Source organism: Micromys minutus, assembly GCF_963924665.1.
Source record: "Micromys minutus genome assembly, chromosome: 2".
Taxonomy (NCBI): domain Eukaryota; kingdom Metazoa; phylum Chordata; class Mammalia; order Rodentia; family Muridae; genus Micromys; species Micromys minutus.
Window position 1 is genome coordinate 54,283,328 of NC_137971.1, and position 19,908 is coordinate 54,303,235.

The 19,908-nt window shown below is 48.3% G+C and overlaps 2 protein-coding genes across 2 annotated transcripts in view; both read right to left on the reverse strand.

Moving 5' to 3' along the window:
- Window positions 1-1,298: 1,298 nt before the first annotated feature.
- TESMIN (testis expressed metallothionein like protein) lies at window positions 1,299-17,147 on the reverse strand (the record flags this gene model as incomplete). Its single annotated transcript, XM_080912535.1, has 9 exons — window positions 1,299-2,223; window positions 4,106-4,281; window positions 5,046-5,183; window positions 6,647-6,737; window positions 9,195-9,286; window positions 10,224-10,297; window positions 12,378-12,498; window positions 14,120-14,278; window positions 16,764-17,147. 9 exons carry the CDS (start codon window positions 17,145-17,147, stop codon window positions 2,031-2,033), a joined length of 1,428 nt encoding a protein of 475 aa, XP_080768661.1. The 3' UTR covers window positions 1,299-2,030.
- Window positions 14,223-19,908, reverse strand: part of CPT1A (carnitine palmitoyltransferase 1A) — a 64,852-nt gene continuing 59,166 nt past the window's right edge. Inside the window, exons 21-22 of the transcript XR_013974940.1 lie at window positions 19,420-19,893; window positions 14,223-14,278 (exon numbers count right to left, since the gene is read on the reverse strand). The gene's annotated coding sequence lies outside the window, so the exon portion shown is untranslated. The remainder of the gene's footprint in view (window positions 14,279-19,419; window positions 19,894-19,908) is intronic.

Genomic DNA, 19,908 nt, shown 5'->3' on the forward strand with positions numbered 1-19,908 from the left:
GAATGCAACCCTACTTCCTTGTCCCTTCAAGGGACATTAGCTGATGCCAGCATGGTGTCCCCAGGCTCAGCTACTCCCTCTCATATATTCCTGTGATTCAGACCCAGTTCTTACTCCCAGGTGAGGTGCTACACTGTCTGCCTGGACTAAACCCCTAGGCCCCTTCCCTATTCTCTTTACTGTTAAAAATAAAATCTAAAGGAGGGAGCCATGTGCATGTGTGTGCAGGCTTCAGAGCTGGATCTACAGGTAGTCAGGGGTCACTCAACATGGGTGCTAAGAAACAGCCTTATATCCTCTGCAAGAAAAGCAAGAATTCTTAGCCACTGAGTAATTTATCCAGTTCCCCTTACTCTTCCTCCAACACTTCTTTAGCTCTGACTTGAGCAGGAACCTGGACCTGGAGGCTCACACCCTGCCTAGTGTCAAGGTGGGTCTGGAGGCCATATTGTTCTTCAAAGAGTCCCCAGAAGGATGACACCTGGGTTGTTCCTACCCTATGTGGGATCCTTCTAGCCTTGTTCCATCCCCAATTCTCCAGGCTAGCAAACAGCCCTCCCACCTGTCCCTCCCAAAGTCTGGCACACAGTCCAGGGATCTGTCAAGTTCACCTTGTTAAGTGGCAGCCTTCCTTCCTTCTTCCTGGCTTCAGGGTACCCTAATAGAAAGCTGTCACTCTAAATCTGGGGAACTAATCAGCTCATCAGAGCCTCCTGAGTTCTAGGCTTCTGCAAGGCCATTGGGACCAGGGCTCTAGGAGGTTCTGCTGCCACTACCATGGCAACCCAGTCTCTGGTCAAAAGTGCACAACGTTCAGTCACCCCTTACCATTTTCCCACTTCTAGATCTTTGCTTCATGGTGTGTTTGTGCATGTGTGTCAGTGCAAAGGCACATGTAGCTGTCCACCTTGTCTTTTAAACCAGGCTCTCTTCCACCTGCTAATTGCCAATAAGGCCAGTGAGTCCTGGGAGCCTCCTGTCTCTGCTTCCCTAACACTAGGATTATAAATCTGTGCCTGTTCTTGTTTGTTTTGTTTTTGTGTCTGTGGGGGTGGGGAGTAGGGTGCTCATCTGTAATACAGAGTCTGGGCTACATACACTCTGATTCTCAGGCTTGTGCTGCAAGCACTTTACTGCTGAGCTGTCTCCAGTCCTTTCCTTGTCAGTGAGCTTTGGGCTTCCTGCAGCCATCCTCCAGCCACTGTCCTGTCAGTGCCCAAGTTTCCTAACATCCCCCAGGTGATGAGGTGGCAGTGGTGTTAGACTCACGAGTATTTCCCATATACTCAGTAAAGGACAAAGTCTCCATAGGGTCCAAAGTGGGCACTGAGACAAATATATTTTCAGCTACTAACCGAGTTCCAACCAGGAACCTGGAAAGGTTTGGTCTCACAACAAAGCACAGTGTGGGCATAACAGCCCACCTCACCTGCTGGTGTCTGAGGTCACTGTGACTGGTCTGCAGGTGACAGTGTAGCAGTAATTATGGAGAAGAGGGTTGGACAGGAGACAAGTTTTCCCACTTCAAGCAGAAAAACAGAAAAACAAAAACCAAACAAACCCAGCTCCAATCAGACCCACCTCCCACATCTCCTGTCACAGGTCTGGCCTGGATGACTCCTGCTGGCCACTTGACCTGTGAGTGACTAGGGCAGAATCCACCTATAGAGACTATAAACTCTAATATGAAGCTGGCTCATAACAACTTGAATGGAGGTACTACTAAGCGATTTGAAAAGCGAACATAAAACAACAAGCAGAAAGCCACCCTCTTTATGCAGGGCAAAGGGTCCCCAGAAAGTCTCCCGAGGGACAGGGGGCCAGTGTCCATCCCCAGGGCAGCTCTGCTTGCCTGCTTGCACTTTAGGATGCCTTGAGTATGCTGGCCAGTACTACACAGGTCACTCAGACCTCACAGTTGACCTGGCCATGATGTAGAGCCTCCTGCTCCTCCCTCTGCACCAGCGTCCTCGGTGCGGACTCCTCAGGGCTGCGGTTGGCCACAGGCTTCCCCTTTACCAGCTTGCACTCTACTCAATTTTCAGCCCTTTGGACTTGAACTCAATGTGGAGAATCTGCGACAGGCACCTTCCGAACTCCTCCAGGACCATCTGCTCAGCCAAGCTTGGGGAGCAGTGCTCTTGCTCTGCCTCCTCACCCTGGGCCAGCAGGCAGGCACATGTGGCCTCCACTACTTCCCAGGAGATACAGGAGAAGGCCTGCCTGGGGAGAGACACGGACACTCAGCACCTTCTTCATTCAGCAGAGTGGCACCCAATCACTCCAGTTCAAGAGTCAATGGCCTGTAGAGAGGTCACCTACATTACCTCCCCCTCAAGGCCCAGGAAACATCTCAGAAGATCTCTACAGGACTGGATCTTTCCATACCCAGAATGGATGGGGGAGGGGCTCACAAGGCCCCAGCCCTCTTTGAGGAATGATTGGTAGCTAATGGCTGCTGGGGTAAAGGGTCATTTTCTTCAAGGGTGAAGCCACTGGCAAACTGCCCATACCCCAGGAAATAACTACCCCATACACAGATAAAAACCCCAGGAAATAACTACCCCATACACAGATGAAAAAGCCCTAATTAAACACAAACACACACACACACACACACACACACACACACACACACACACACACACACACCAAAAGGAGGAAAAAGAGAAGAAAACCAAAGATGAGGAGAAAGAGTTTGGAAGAGAGATCAGCGGAATAGAGTCAGGGACAAGCAAGCAAGAGGGGAACTATGTTACAACACATTTTATACATGTGTGAAATTGCTGGGGGGGAGAAGAATATGCGTATGTCCCTTTCTGCTAATAAAATGGGTTTTATATGAGCAGAGCCCACTGCCAATGCCTGTGACCTAGTTTGGGCTAGAGGGAGAGATGCTGTCTTAGCACATCAGAAGTAAATAACTAAATAGAAGAAAGCAGGAGACTGGGCTTTGGGGAGCAGCACAGGAACCCCCTCTTCATCACCTGGCAGAGTCTAAATGTCTCCATGTAAGGCCACTGCCAGACCCAGATGTTCATGTGCTTTGGTAGCAAACCACAGGTCACACAAGGGTTGACAGTGTAAGACTCCCAGACAGTGTACAAATGCCCTCAGTTCCCTGCATAAGTCAGCAGAGGAGAGCTGGCAGTGTGACCGTCAGGGTGGGAGTCTGCTTGTCCTATTTGCAGGACATCAGGAACTGCAAAGTACCATGTGGGTCTGAGACTCTCCTGTATACCTATGGGCATACCATGAGGACATCTCACCCTGAGAACTCTGAAGAAGTCTGACCTGAGCTGGGCTTTTTAGGACTTGGCATTTCCTCTCTGAGCTCTGGAGCAAGGATGCTTACCCAGCCAGCTCTGAGCAGCACTCACACTCAAACAACCTCAGAAAAGACAGGCCACAGGATGGGAGAGCATCAAGGATACGTGTTTGGTGGAAGCACTTCTCACATCTCTAACTGAATTAGCCCAAGTTTGGCTTTGCAGAATGAAGTTGGTTAATTTGTGACATCTGAATGACTAACTGCATGGCACTTAAAGGAGTGTTTTTCTTTTGGTTGGTTAGGTTTTGGGTGGGTGTAATTGCATGCATGTGTGTGAAGGCTAAAGGTTGACACTGGGTGTCTTCCACCTTAGATTTGAGATGAATATATATAATTGAGTCTTTGCATCCTGTGCACTGCGATCACAAGCGTCTGCCCACCCACCCATGCTTCACTCTCAGGATTACAAAGCAAGGGTTTACCACTGAGTGGTTTCCCCAGATGGTCCACTGTATTTTAAAGGATAGAGTCATTCATTGACCTAGAGCTCATGAATTGGCTTACCTGGCTAGCCAGTGAGCCCCAGGGATCCTGCCTCCATCCCTAGTAGTGGGATCACCGGCATAGGCCATCAAGCCTGACTTTTTATATGGGAGCTAGGATTTGAACTCAGGTCCTCATGATTATAGAGCAGGCTACCTTAATCACAATAACTACCTTGCATACTGGGCTTCCATCTTCCTGCCCACCCTTCCCTTCTGCAGGATCCAGCTAGTGCAGATGTGGTTTCTAATCCTCCCTCAGAATCACCTCCTAACTGTTCAGAGCACCCACCTATTTTTTCTCAGTTTTGGAGGTCCTGAGAACTTGGCTGGAGACAGACGGTGGCTGCTCTCAAAGTCCCCAGGCTCCATGTAGTGGGGTGTGCTCATCAGCATTTTTCGCTCTGGACTTTCTTCATAGTTTTTGCAAGAAATGCATTTGCAAATGGAAGAGCACATGATTTTGGCCTAATGATAAAAAAAAATGCTTTGATAAAATCAGGGTTTCCCCTCACAAGCCACCCAGCACTCATATCTTCTTGATCAGATTAGTTTAGATTAACACTAGAGGCTGTTCACCAGGGAAGGAAGCAGACATGGCAACATTAGTGAATGGCCACAATCCAAGTGCTCTAGAGGTGGAAGCAAGAGAATCATAGATTCAAGGTCAGCATCTCCACTAGGGATCATGTTCTAGGCCAGCCAGAACTACATGAGACCTGCCTATAGAAACAAAAGTGTCTTAGTTTTGTTTCCTGATGCTATGATAAAATACACTGAACAAAAGCAACTCAGGGGAGAAAGGGCTCACTTCAGTACACAGATCAAGGCTACAATCCAGAATGGGAGGAAGTCAAGAAGATAGGTGCTTGAAGTACCTGGGATCCACAATCAGGAAGCAAAGTGGTGAATGCTGCTGCTGCTGCTGAGCTCCCTCTCTCCACTTACAGAAAGACCTAATGGGCAAGTCTTTCTTCCACCTCAAGATAATCCCCATAGCACAACCAGAGGCCTGTTTTCCAGGTGACTCTAGACCCTGCCAAGGTGACAGTTAAGTCTGACCATGACATCCCTTAGAGGCCTGTTTCCCAGTGGCTCTAGACCCTGTCAAGTTAACAGCACCTTGGGAAGGATGAACAGGGATTGTGCATTCCTTTTTACATTACAGCACACGTCTTCTAACCACAAAGTTACTTGGAAGTCTCTGTTTGTTCCAGGAAGCCGTCACTTGCCTCATAGCACTCACAGTAGTTCTTCAGGCAGCCTGAGCGCTTACAGTTGCACCCTTTGCTGTGTCGAAGCTTAGCAGCTCCCAGCCGGCCTTTCCCCATTTTTGGTTGGAAAGCTTCAGGATTTCTATCTAGACACGCCTAAGAGAGAACATGATAACCATCAGGAGATACATGGGGGCCAGAAGCAGGGCTCTGTGTAAGGGAAGGTCATGCAGAGGAAGCCACTGAGTACATGCCAGAGGCCTCAAGGCTTCTGTGTCTCACCTCACACAGAACTGTGATAACAGCTGGGTTCTAGAAGCACTGAGCCTCTTCTCTGCGTTTGATAGTTTAACACATGTATTGTAGAGAATAGTACATAGTAAGACTGTAAAGAAATCCAGGGTGCTCTCCACTATGCCTTGCACCTTTGCCTGAAACAGGTGAGGCCATGGCATAGCAAACAGCTCACACCAGCACCCAGCCATCTTCCTCTCTGATGCATGCTATCTTTCATTTCATCCTGTTGGCACACTTGGGAGCTTAAAACTATAGGGTGTCAGGTGGACAGTGTGTGTACATGGCCCAGAACAACGGTGAGGTCAATATAACTCCTTCCACAGGAAGGGACCACTAGTCTTTCCCTGTGATGTGTGACATTCTGTCTGTATTCACCTAGCTGGCAGATGCACCATTGATGGGTTGTGGGCTTGTGGCAGGTTTTATCTATTATGAACAAGGCTGCTAGGAACTTGCTTGGCAAGTCTCTGTGAGAATTTCCTCCAGTATCCACTGGCTGTGTGTTAGGGAGGAGCATGTCAGATGACATCTAGACAAACATTTAGCATCTGCCAATCATTTCTCAAAGTAGCAGCTTTATCAAGCCATGTTCCTGTCCCTGGCACACAAGAATCCTGAGCTCACACTAACAGACCACACTCACTGCTACATAAAAGGAACAACTGTCATGAAGCTCAGGGCATTGGGCATTCTCTTTTGTCCTCTGGATCTGGCCATATCAGAATTGGTAAGACACTGCTAAGTGATATATCTGCAACTCAAGACGGGGGAAATAAACAGTTCTAGATAGGGGAATAAAAGACAGACTGACCAAGGCTCAGGGTCATTTCTGTTCCATTGAACAGGGTACCCTCCAGCTTTAGCTGATAGCTCTTGAGGGCCCTGGAAGTGTCTCTCTGGAGAAGCTGGCAGGCCCAGTCTAACTATCCCTCCTATCTGCTGGTCCTTGTGCCCACAGTAAGGCATAGATACAGTGGTCTCCTGCAGTTAGCCTGCAGGTGACTTGAGAAAGTTTAAATCTCCTTTCACCAGAAACTAAAGGAATGAAAGTTTAAAGTCTGTGAGACCCAACCAAGTGCTTCCCATCCTCAGGTGACACCGTGTACCTCCCCACAGGGCATAGTGCCACCACAGTTATGAACCTAGAGCTGAGGCAGACTATGCTTTGAATCAGAGCTTCCCAGACTCTGCTGCAGCCCTGAAGTGCCCCAGACTGCTGGGTTTCACTACAGCCCTGATCTGTGCCTGTCTATGCTTCTGCCTGAACCAGATCTGGAGACCATTTACAGACAACACTGGCAATGCTCTGCCACGTGCATTACCTTAATGGCTTTGAAGCGCTCGAGCTCATGGCGTAGGTTGTTGCAGCTGCAGCTGTTGCAGAAGTCTCCACTGGAGAAGCAGTCACAGTACCTGTGAGGGAGAGCTCACGGAGTCATGCACAGGCAGCCTGAGGTGAGAGCACGCATACAAGAACAGGTAACTTGGTTCAGGGGTTTCTTTTGGATTTTTTAATATGAAAAACAGAATTTCAAGCAGGGGTGTGATGTCTTCTAACTACCAACACAGAAGAAACAAACTAGTAAAGCCATTGTCTTTCAAAGGCAGTTTGAACAAACACTGTTTCCTGGAAGTCATGCTGCCCATCGTTGCTCCCCTGCTCTCTGCTCTCCTCCACTCTCCCTGGCAGAGCAGGGAGTAGACATGGAGCTATTTCTACCAAGCTGTTCCCACAGCTTCTTCTGGGCAGTACTGCTCTCCTCTGCCAACAACCCTGACCTGTCAAGTCAGGTTGGCATAACAACATCAGTGGCAGCAGGGAGAAAGTGAGAATGGCACTCTCGCTGGTCTCAGGCTCCTGCACCATGATCATTTAGGGATTGTGGTACAAGGTACAGGCATCCTCTGCCATTAATCTACTCCCATCGTTGCCTGGGAAACCTCATGGCAGCTACTACTACTAGAATGTTATGTTCCCTTTTTGTCAGTGAAGTAGCAGTGAACACTGAATGGTGCGTGACAGCTGCCACCTCTAAGTCTACATTGCTCCAGGGTGGCTGATGGCAATGCTTTCTGGGTCATCCTGCCCCCGTTATTGTAGAGAGGTAAAAGTAGTATTCAAGGACATGCCTGTGATGCCCCTGTGCCATGCTTCCTCCACAGGCAGCAAACCTTACTGCTTGAAACTTTTTGTTGTCCAACTTGGGAACTCCAGACTCCAAATGACCCAGTCTCCTAACATGGGAAAGAAGAGGGAGTACAGGCCTGTCACTCCAACTCTCAGGAAAGCAAAGGTGGAGGATCAGGCATTCAAGGCCAGCTTGAGCTTCAGGAGACCCTGTTTCAAAGCACTGCCAGGCATGACACTCCTAGTACTTGGAGGCAGAGGCAGGCGGATCTCTGTGAGTTCTAGGCTGGCATTATCTACATGGTAAGTTCCAGAACAGTCATTGTACAAACTGGCTCCAATTTCAGAGTGTGCCCCATTGAGGAAGATACCCTCAGCCCAGTGAGAGGTCCCTCCTTACTCTGTGAAATGATGCGGCAAAGATTAATGACGCTGGCATGGTCACTCATTAAAACTGTTGCCACCGAAGCGAGCCTCCTATGAGGCGGCAGCCCTAAGCACATTATGAAGCAAAGTCCTGCTACAGCATATTTAAAAAGAACCCAGGCCTCAGGTACAGTCCACTCCTTGACCTTACTCCATACCCTATCTGTAGCTGTGCTCACCCAGCTTCTGTCCTCTTCTTCACCCTCACTTTTAGGGTTCCAGCCCAGAGAGATCCACATCAAGCCAGACTCACTTCAATGTTTGCAGTCAACACCAGCCTTCAGTATTATTTTGTAAATGAAGCACTTTACTCATAACCTGTGCTGGCCTCAAACCCATTCTGTAGCCCAAGTTATCCTCAAAATTGTGGCAACCTTGTCTCAGTCTCCCAAGTCCTGGGCTCTGCCTGTAAGCCCCACACCAACCTCTAGCAGTGTTTTCAGTTCTGCTCTGGGTGAACGGGTAGAAACCACTCCTGTCCCTAGCCCCTGTTAACCTCCCTCAGCAGGAGCTCTGCAGTGAAAAGATCATGAAGGATGATCAACAAGAATGCCACGAATCCACATGTCCTATACTCACAGAGGAAAGTAGGAACCCATCCTGCCTCATTCTAGAACATTTGAGGAAAATCATCAGCCAACTTTGTATAGCACTGCCCAATTGTGCTACAACTAAAGCCTCAGGTCCCACTGACTTGAGCCTAACATGTGGACTTCCTGACTCCAGAGACCTTCTGACTTTTCTCCTGTCTCAAGCCCCTTGTCTTACACTTGCCAATAACAGCACAGGCTCAGGGAGCACAGCCAATCCACAGTGACCCAAAAGTTCTTACCAATGTGCTCAGTTTAACCAACTGCAGCGTACACACAGCATTATAGAGGACAGAATGTACCTGACTAAGTGTACCTCATGCCCACCTGAGACTATGGGACATCTGTCACAGAGTTTGTGCCAGGGACACAGGTAGTACCACAACCCGACTGTCCACATAAGCAGATGCCACTGTGTGACCTGCACTAATGACAGCCAAGAGGAAAAAGTGTGGCACTACCCACCCGAGTGTACACCAAGACAGAACTACAGCCAGGGGATCATGGAGCACACATGGGGCAGCAGAGACTAGAGGGAAAACCAGGAGCTATCACTGATGTACCAACACCACAGGAAGGTCAGTGGCCCTGCTTTGGGGATGGGGATAGGATGACTACTAATGTTTCAGCAAAGTTAATCTTATAGTGCAACAGGAAGTGAAGCTTACACAGCAGCATCTTAGATGCCTGCATCAAAGGCAAGTGGCCTCTGATTTTAATCCTTACCCAGACAGAGCTATTTTGGGTGGCCCTTGCAGAGCAGGTCCAGAGGGAAAGGCAGCTCCATTGACAGCTGATGAGAGAGCTCCATTATCAACCTGGATGGAGGCAAAAGCAAGAATGGTCTCTTCAGAGTGTGTGTGAAGTGCCAGCAGCAGCCCCTACTGGTTGGTGTCACACCTAGGCCTCATGGCCTCTGTAGTCCACTGATGTTGAGCCCACAGGCTGAGACCATCTTGTAGCTATTCCCATGTCTGTGCCTCAAGGGTATAAAGTCTCTGACCATGGGGATGGAGAGAACAGTCAGGGTGGAGTAGGATCTAGGGCCAGCAAGGACAAGCTAGGGAGCAGTACATACCGCTGTCACTTAGGGAGACACTGTCACAGAACACTTTGTGTCCCTAAACCAGTAGCTGAAAATACAATCAGTTACAAATGTTCACAAATTAGAACTAAAGAGACCTAGACATCTGAAGTCTCACTGGCAAACATAGTTTGTTGTTGTTGTTTTCTTTTTCAGACTTTGCAGCTGGACTCCATCTCTCTACCTACACCTTGTCTACCCTGACTCCCTCCCAAAAAAAATCCCTGCTGCAACACTCAGGAGGGTGTCCTCTGTTCCCTTTCCTCACCGTTGCTAGCACATCTCTCTGACCTAGCATTTGTTCAGGCAGAGGGCCAGCAATGAGGACACAAGGGGTTCCTGGCTAATGCTGGGACTCTTGTCTTTCCCGTAGCCTCATTTCCCTATTTATGGTCTTCCATCCAGGGTCTGACACAGGTGTGAAGGGACAAATTCTCAGTAAACATTTCTCTATTGATAGCGTTAAGACAGGTTCTGTGTAACCCAGGCTGATCTTGAACTTGCTATACAGATGAGGATGACCTTGAACTCCCGAGCCTCAACTTCCCAACTGTTTCCATTACAGACATGTGCCACAAGGCCTGGCTCTCACTGTTAGCTATATAACCTGAGGAGACATTAGTTCAGTGACTGGCATGCCAGGAGGTGTGCTTTTGTACCGAGTGACTCACCTGTGTGATGAGATTTAACTTTGCTGGTACTGGCAGAAGTCTTCCCACTAAAGCTGTCATTGGCTTAGGGAGCTCTGTGGGAAAACAACTGACATTAAGTGACAACAGACACTGAAAGGTGTAGGTCTACCATGGACAAGGCTATTTAAACTTACCTTGATCTTAGTCCTTTTGTTTTTAATTTTCTTCATTCATATGCACATATGTGGGTATATGTCATGTGTGTGCAGGCACCCACAGAGGCCAGAAGGTGTCCAAATCCTTGGATCAGGGGTTACAGTTTGTGAGCCATGTTAAGTGGATGTTGGAAGCTTGGGCCTCCAGATGAATAGCAAGCACTTTTGACTGCTAAGCCATTTCTCTAGCCCCTTGTTTTTAGTCAGGGTCTCATAAAGTCGGGAGCTCACCTCACGATGTATGTAGTCCTTGAGTGGCACAAGGAGGTTTTGTAATATTTCTATAGTCTCTTTTGGATCAGTGTACTTTTTTAAACTTATTTTTTTGATGTTTTTCATCATAAGGCTGCTTGGCCTGAACACCACAGAGGTCTACTATACTGAAAATTGATAGCACCTGGCTTCTAAAACTGTGTGCCAAGGTACCCTTATATTACCCAGCAAATTCCTTGAACACCTTAAGGCAATTCACATCTTCAATGAAAGCCTAGCAACAACTGTTGGATACCACATCCATCCAGGACTTTCAATCTATGCATCTGCTTTTCTTGCATTGCCCTTCGTTTTTAAGACATCAGTGCTTTCTAAACTCTCCAGATGAAGCCACTTGTACTTTGGTCCAAAGGCTCCATCAGGTAAACATCTCTGGAGACCTAGTGTATCCCCTCCTCCTGCCCCTCCCTGCAGTCCTTCAATATGCACCTATTTCCTGCTCTGGGCCTCTGTATCCTTTCAGTATCTGGAGACCATAGATGTGCTACAAGTAGCAGGAAGCAACAACTGAGAAAGAGCCTCCATTCCTCCACAAGGGCATTGAACTGGAGGACCTTCTGTGGTTCTCTAGGGATCAGGATTTGGGCATGAGAAAACCAACCTCCCTGACTATTAAGCATCATAGGTGCAGCTTAGACTTAAGGGAGATAGATGTGAGAATCCCAGGATGATCAGCACTAAAGGACACCCAGAGATAAGGCCCAGCCCCTGGATAAGGACATGAAGAAAGGAGTATGAAGGCAGAGTGTTACATTTCTTTTAGTCCTCTGCTCCACCTTGTTGAACTTGACATTAGCCTGACACTGTTGGAAGGCTACCTCCCATCATGGCAGCCTGAGACCCTGTGGTTTACACAAAGGCTCACTGCCAAGGCCAAGGCTAGACAGACCCAAGACATCATTTAATCTTTCACTAAGCATTCATCAGCTTTTCAGTGTAGATCAGGCCCTTTGGGGTCATTTGTCAATTATCGTGTCAGTGTGAGGAGTTGGGTAAGTGACTATCAAATAGGTCATTGGAGAGCCAGCGTGAAACTCCTGAGGTTAAAGCAGAGGGACCACCTTTATTGATCAAACAAACTGTTCCTATTAAAATGACAAAAATTTAGAGCACATTTGAACAGCCATGCCTTGAGCCATTGGGTAGGCTGATAATGTTTCAGGCCAACCACATCTGCTCCTGCCTAGAGGGACAAAGCAGAGCTAGAGTGATGAGAACTGTCACTTACTAGAAGGCAAGGCAGTGGAGGAAGACAGGTAAGAGTCGCTTAACACAATGTGGAAAGATTAGGCTGTGGTCGGCTGTTTCTTTCCACTCTGTTATCTGTTATTGCTCAGATTTGCTCAAGTGCTCATTTAGTACACCATTGGCCTGTTACTGTTTCTCTCTCTCTCTCTCTCTCTCTCTCTCTCTCTCTCTCTCTCTCTTTCTGTGCATGTGCATGTTTTTCAGTCAGCCATCTACCTTTTCTTTCTTCCTTCCTTTCTTTTCTTTTCTTTTTTTCTTTTTTCTTTTTTTCTTTTTGAGACAGGGTCTCTCACTGGTCTAGAACTCACCAAGTTGCCTGGGCTGGCTGGCCAAAACTAACAGAGCTTCCTCCTCCCTCCTCATATTCTTAGACACAAGCCTAACAGGCTCATCTGCTGTCCCATTCCTCACCACCTCCAGTGTGAGTGACGCAGAAGCAGCTTTTGCACCACGGTACCTGACTGTGGGAAACTACTCTGGTCATCGTACTGAGGAAGCAGATGGAGTGCTTTGAGCTCCCTCGCACCACAGTTGTCTATGCAGAGCATCTGGGTACCTCCTTTCAGCTGACAAATCACCTGAAATGACACAGTAAAGAGGGCAGATGACTCCAGTTCAGAGCAGGAACAGACCAAAGTCTGAGAAGACTTTCCCTGGGGTTTAAATGGGGAGCAAGGTAGATGTTCTCCATGTCTTTCTCTACACTAATTGCTGCTCCCTGGACCCAACCCCATGTGATCCTGTGACCTTTCCACATACTCACGGGTTGTTACTGCATCCTCTGAAGGACTTGCCTATTGAGTGAGATTTCTTCCTGATGTCCATAACCTAGTTGACAGGGATCTATCTGCCTGTCCCTGAACCTCAATTTCCCAGCTGTAGAATTAACTTTAATTTGCTGTGTGTTCTTCCCTGCTGCAGAACCAGGCTATTATCTAACAGGTGATTGTGTGGACTTTTTATGCCTGTTGTTTTATTTCCTATAAATACAGTTAAGAAAGATGAAGCCAGTGGCTGGAAACTCCTAAGAAACCATGTTGAACTTATGGAGCCTGATTAACACTGTCAGACCCCATGTGGGTTCTGAGCTCTCATCCCCAGCAAGCCAAGTGTATCTGCCCATCAGAGCCACCAGTTCAGGCACTGATGGAGTGCCCTGCATACCCAGATGTTTCAGGGTGTGTGGTGTGGAGACTGTCAAGAGAACTCAAATAGGCACAAAGAACAGAAGTCATCTGAATAACACCATGAACCTTCTAGAAGAAGAAATATAGGTTCTAGGGAAATGTTTAAGTCATTCTGACACTGGAAGAGGCCAGTGGCCTGCACAGCTGCATATGTAACCATCTCGAGGCATGCACTAAACTGAGAACAGCCTAAAGTGATGCCCAGCTCTGGGCTCCACAACCAGGAAGAGATGGCAGGTGTCATCCTACAGTGTGGAAGGAGTCTGAATTCTCTAACCTATGGCTTCTCCAAGGTCCTGGGAAAGCTCTGCCATCAGAACCTGAGGGCCCAAATAAGTCTTGAACACAGATGGGCACTAGTGTTTGCACCCCAAAGAGAGATTTCACAAGGACATTATTTCAAGTGTTTCTGCTAGCCTTATCTGGAGTGGCTGAAGTTTCTGAGACTGTGCTGCTTGTGTAGCCCAAGCTGGACTGAAGTGATTTTCTCTCCAGAGCAGTTCCAGAAGCACAACATACTGTGCCTAGGGCTAAGACAGCAGTGAGGCTTCTGTTATCCAGGACAGGCATAGAAGGATTGCCCGCAGGGCTAAGGTAAGGAAATGACATCACACAGGTAGTCCCCCTCCCCCCAGGTAGTCATTGTACGATTGTTACCGGAAGCAAGCAGAAGGGTGGGCCTATGCCCTGAAGCTATAGAAAAACCCTTGAAGAAACTCCATACCCTAGGGTGAACTGTTCCCACCTAAGTTCCTGACAACCTACAGACAGCAGGTGGCATGACCTATGGTGACTTCCCTATGGGACACAGTAGTGTGCCAATCCTCATTTGATTTTCTGAGGAGGGGCAGAGATGATAATCTTGGGGTTGGGGTATGGAGGGAGCTCAAGTTTACTCTCCCCCCTTTGTAGACCGACAAGCAAAGAGTGCTGACTTAGCAAGAGAGCAACAGTGGCACAGGAATCTGGACTGGCTAGTGATGCACCGCCCTTTTGTTTTTTGCATAATTACCATGGGGCTGGAGTCTTTCTTCCGAGGGCAGCTGGAGGCCTCCTCTGCCTCCTGGGATGATGGGAACTTGCAACAGGATTCCTGAACCAGAGGGCCCTGGAAAGCTGCATCTTCAGGGCTGCTGCCTGGCACACTGCCATTGGCTTCTTTGATTTCTACCTGAAAAAGCAGTGGTCATGTCAGAGGGTGCAGACACCTGCTGAAGTGACAGCACATGGAACACTGAAGTCTGAGCTTGGGGGCAGCTGCAGAGCAAGGACTGCCCTGACTCTCAGCCCTGGAACCATTTTTTCCTTTGGGAAATAAAGGGAACTAGTCATCTGAGCAGCCTCAGGATGGAGGCCCAAGGACAGCCATCAGTTTCAGGGTGTGAAGAGGAACAAGAGTTAGGAACATACTGAGAGCCTGCATCAAAAAGAAATAAATAGGAGCAGTAAGATAGCTCAGTAGGTAAGAGCCCTTGCTGCTGAGCCTGACAACCCAAGTTCAAACTCCAGGACACAAATGGTAGACAAAGTCAACTGTTATAAATTGTCCTCTGATCTTGGCATGTGCACTGTAGAAAATGCACCCACACACAAATAAATAAATCTAATTATAAAATAAAGAAATGAGACAAAATTACATTTACTAAGAAGCAATGAGATTTAAAAACTGAAAGGTCCCAAATGGTTACAAAATTTACATCAGACTTGAGTGGTGCAAACTTTAGGAGACAAGAAAGTGCAGCTAGATTTTGAATGATAGCCTTCTGCAGACATTTCCAATTTTATGGAATGCAGGAAACTTTACACTCTCTCCCCCTCCCCCCTCCCCCCCTCCCTGCCTTGGGAACCTGCCAGTAGTTCATTGGAGTCTCACTGAAATGACTTCCCCCTACCCACAAACACAGTCGCTGACCTCTTCATCAGCAGCAAATATCAGAACTATTTAAACTACAGCAGTAGTGCTTTTCTACACTGAACCTAACCACATGAAAATATGTAGGGAGGGTTCCCACAGAAAGAGCCAGGAATGCTAGCCTGAGCCTGAGACCCTAGACCTTTTGTTGGAAAGAAAGAGCAGAGGTGTAGATCATGTGCAGGGACACAGAATTCAGGACCAGACTAGGCTATATGAGACCCTGCCTCAAAAAACCAAAAACAAAGGCCTACAAAAGGATGTTAGTGATTCATTCTGAAGAGTTAGTAGAATAAAAACAGAACAATTCCATTGTTTAAGTAATAAATATACCCATGTTTTATCTATTTTTTAATTGATGAATTAAGAAATGGCTTAAAAAGTTCAAAGAGTGACTTCAAAGACAGCTCATCGATTAAGAGCACTTATTGCTCTTGCAGAGGACTTGGGTTCAGTCCCCAGCACCCACATGGTGGCTCACAACTGGTGGGTGATTTGTTTCAGGGGATCTGGCACCCTCTTCTAGGCTCCTTGAGCACTGCATGCTCACAGTGCACCTGCATGTAAACAAATTCACACATTAAAAAATATATATTAAAAAAATGAAGTGTTTTGTCACCCAATAATTAAACCCCGATTACATTAGAAGAGAATTTGTTTTTCACACTGGCTTATTCCCTTCCCTGTTCCACCATTAGAGGGGAGAGGAGAGCTAGGACCAACAGAAGGTGGTAGACGGAACTGCTGGCATTTGGAACCATCAGAAATCAGGAGGAGGCCTCTGCCTTGGGATGAGACTGAGCATGAAGAATCCTGTGGGGAAGGCTGGAGTCCCACCTTCTCTGTAGATTCGGCAGGAAACAGAATTTTTGGATCCTGAGCTCCACTAGCTGTGACTTATTGCTGTACAAAGCCAGGCTCCTGTCATCTCCAGGGATTTTTTTTTTTTTTTTTTTTTTTAAATCTATGGTGGCTTACTCTAGACCTGACATACTTGACTAGATGAGGAGCCCAGCTTCCCAAGCAGGGTTCTTTGGGGGCTGACCTATGTGCTGGGTTTCCTTTAAAAGGTTGATTCCTTTCTGTTGGCAAGAGAGTAGAGGGGTTGGGGATGTGGCTCAATTGGAAGAGTGCATGACTAACATAAGGTAGGCAGGTAGGCTCTGGGTTTGATTCCCAGCATTGTATCAGCCAGGTGTGGTAGGGCTCACATGTAATCAGAAGTTCAAGGTCATTATAGCAATTTCAAGGAATAGTAATTGGCTGAGAAGCAGAATTCATCAAGACTCTAGTACATAGGTTTAAAGGACTGTCCCTTATTTTACAGAGGGGGGGGATCATCAACTGATACAATCCTGAAGAATCAAAGTCTTTGGTGTGAACAAACATGTATCTAAAAAACAACCCCCGACCCAACCCCAAACTACCAGGCTGAAGACCATCTTAGGAACACGCCAAAGGCCCTGGGTTCCATCCCTAGCCATGCTGGGGCAGGGGAGGAGTGGAGACACAAGTCCAACAGGCCAGGAATGAAGTAAAGGTGTCCAATACAAACACCTACTGCGGTGGCAAGTTATAAACTCTTATAGTGTGGCACAGTCAAAAGGCTGGGCAGGAAGGAGGAGGAGTGCCTGAGAGGTAACCCTTGTGGTGCCTAACTCCCCTGAGAGCATGTGTCCTGGGGCTAGCCCACAGGGTATGCACGTGGAGATGCGGCGCGACGGCGCCCCCTGCCGGCGCTTACTGGGATCACGCGCACTCCTGCGCTTAGCGGCAACAGCGCGGGCCCGCGAGCACCGGGAAGTAACGACGACAGCACGTGCACGCTGTAGGCGGGAGGCGGAGCAGCATCGTCCGAGCTGCGAAGCTCCGGCAGCCCCTGGAAGTCGCCGAGCAAGGCGGCCGGTACCTCAGCGCCCGGCGGGGGACTGAGCGCACGCAGCAGTGGCTCCCCTGGCTCGGTGGCGCCCAGGTAGGCGTCAGCCAGCACCGGCAGCTCATCCCGATCGGCCGCAACCCCTGCGGGGCTCAGCGTCAGCCCGTCCGCGAAAGTACGCTCTGACCCGAACAGCTCGGCTCCCAGCTCATCTTCAGGGCCAGTCATGGCGCCGAGCAGCGCGTCCTCCATGACCACGGGGACCGAAGAACAGCGACACGACGCGAGTGCCCAGCTCGACGTGCTCCTGAGAGTTTGGACGACCGTTGACCGTTAGGAAAAGGGGCGGGGCCCGTCTCTGAACGGGGCGGGGCCTGGGCTGTTGTGGGTGGGGCCTCGGCCAAGATGACAGAAGCCCAGGTTGTGGTAGGTGGGAGCCTATGATGGGCGTGGCCTTGCCGTGGAGGTTGGGCTCTAGCTTTTGGAGGGCGGGGTCTGAGCATGATGGATGAGGCCACCTTTCTGTATGCTTGGATGGAGACTGGAGGGCCTGGGTATTAGCCAACCTCTCCTACACCCAGTGGGGGAAACTGAGGCTTTCAAGGTGGTGGTTCTCTTTTTTAAAGTTTGAGAATTTCATAGGTGAGTACTGTATTTACATCATTTCACCCCTCCCTTTCACCTGTTTTAAGTCCGGATCTCAGTAGATAGCCTTGGCCATCTTTATGTAGACCAGGCTGGCCTGGAACTCATAGAGCTCCACCTGCCTACCTCCCAAAAATTGGAGTTAAAAGCATGACTGACATTCCAGGAAATTTGAAGCAGTCCTACGCGGGCCTACCAGCTTGACATCTGACCTCAGTCCAACACACCCCTGGCCTGGCCCCGCCCCGCCCTGTCCAGTCAGAGATGGGCCCCGTCCCCCTCCCTAACGGGTCCCTACGAGTCCCTAATGGTTAGTCCCGCCTCTCAGGGGCGTGGCAAAATTGAAACGGACGCTGGGAAAGTGAGTTTGGGTCCTCAGCAAAAACAGCAAGTGCTATTAACCTCTGAGTCATCTTCCAGCCTATTTATTTATTATTACTCATGCAGTTCTGGAGATTGAATCTAGGGCCTCCTACATGCTGGGCAAGCACTCTGCCGTTGACCTCATTATCTTGTCTCAGTCTTCCCAGTAGTTGCAATTAAAGTCCTGTGCCAGCAGGTTTTGCTTCCAGGGTTTGTTTTTTATTTACACGTATTGCTATGTGTATGTACATGTGTGAATACACCATGGCATTAATCTGAAGGGAAGGAAAACGTCCCCGAGTGGGGAGTTGAGTCCACTGTGTGGGTTTTGAGATCAAACTCAGGCTGTCAGGCTTGGCAGCAAACACCTTTACACACTGAGCCATCTCATCTGCCATTTTAGATTTTTTTTTTTTTTTTTTTTTTTAGTTTGTTTGAGACAGGGTCTTGTTGAGTGGCTCTAGTTGGCCTGCTGGTCACTATTTAGTCCAGGTTGGCTTCCAACTTATTTATTTAAATCTTTTAAAAGTAAGGTCTCATGTGGCCCGGGCTTCCTTGAACTTACTGTGTAATCAAGGGCAATCTTGAACTTCTCATTTTCCTGCCTCCACCTACTGAGTGCTAGGATTGTAATTGTACACCACTATATCTGTTTATTTAGTATGGGAATTAAACCCAGGGCTTCTTGAATGCTAGGCAAGCACTCTGTCCCATATCTCCAGGTTGGCAGCAAGAATTTCTTTACCCCTCACCCTTCCTATACCCTTGGGAAGGATTCTCTACAATGCTCTGGCAGCTTCCTGCAGTTAAAAATGAGGAGAGCCTTCACTCAGATACACACTATGAAAGCCTCCCACCAAATGTTTGAATGGAAGATGAGGCTGGCTGGCATCCTCTCGTGCAGCAGACTGCCCTGCCATCTCCAACACACGGTCCACAGTGGAATAAGCACACATTAGAGGCAGGCCTGGGAATCCTAGTGCATTAAAATTGCCAGGAAAGCATGGTCAGGATAGACCAGGTAGACACAGACACTGGTGTGTCACAGGCTGCTCACACCATGACTGCTGCTGTCTCTGGTAGGTCGGCCAAACTGGCCCTGTCTTGTTATTCTTGTTGGTCTCAGCTCTAACCCATAACCCAGTTGGGTGCTTCCTTGTGCCAGCTTCCACTTCCCACATCTGCCTCCTGGGGTTCTTGTTTGTTTAAAAAAATTGTTAAGATTTCATTTTATGTGAATGGATGTTTTGACTGTATGTCTGCGCACCTTGCTCATGCCTGTATTGCAAGTCAGAAGAGGGTGTCAGATGCTCTGGAGTCACAGGTGTGTGTAAGTTACCATACGAGTGCTGGGCATTGACACCAGGTCCTGTGCAAGAGCGCTAGGAGTTCTTAACTGCTGATCCATGCCCAATCTCATGCTTTATTTTTATGAGACAGGGTTTCACTATATAGATCAGGCTAGTCTGGAACTCACATGTAGCCTAGGTTGGCCTCATATCTATGATCTTCCTACCTTCACCTCCCTAGTACTGGGATTTAAGGTCCATCCATCATGCCCAGCCCTTACTCAGGTTTCAATACTTAAGATCCTTCAACTGGCAGTCTTGGAACTGGAGCTAACACCTAGAAGTAGAGACAGGGAGTCAGGTCTTTATTCTCATTGCCTAGAGCAGATGCTCAGAAGAGCCTGATGAAGAAACTCAGTGCTGGTCTGGAGAGATGGCTCAGCAGTTAAGACACGCACAAGAGGACCAGTGTTCAGATAGCAGCATCCCTGAAAAATACTAGGTGTGTTTGCATACATGCCTGGAACCCATCACTGAAGTGGGGGCAGAGACAGGACTGCTGGGGCTTACTGGTTGCTGGCATAGCCCAAAAATGCAAGCTTCAGGTTCAGATACAGATCTTGTCTCAAAGAGAGGGGGTAAAGACTGATGGAGGACTCCTCTGGCCTCTGCATGTACCGCTGTGCATACACCACACATTCCTACAAAGGAAATGT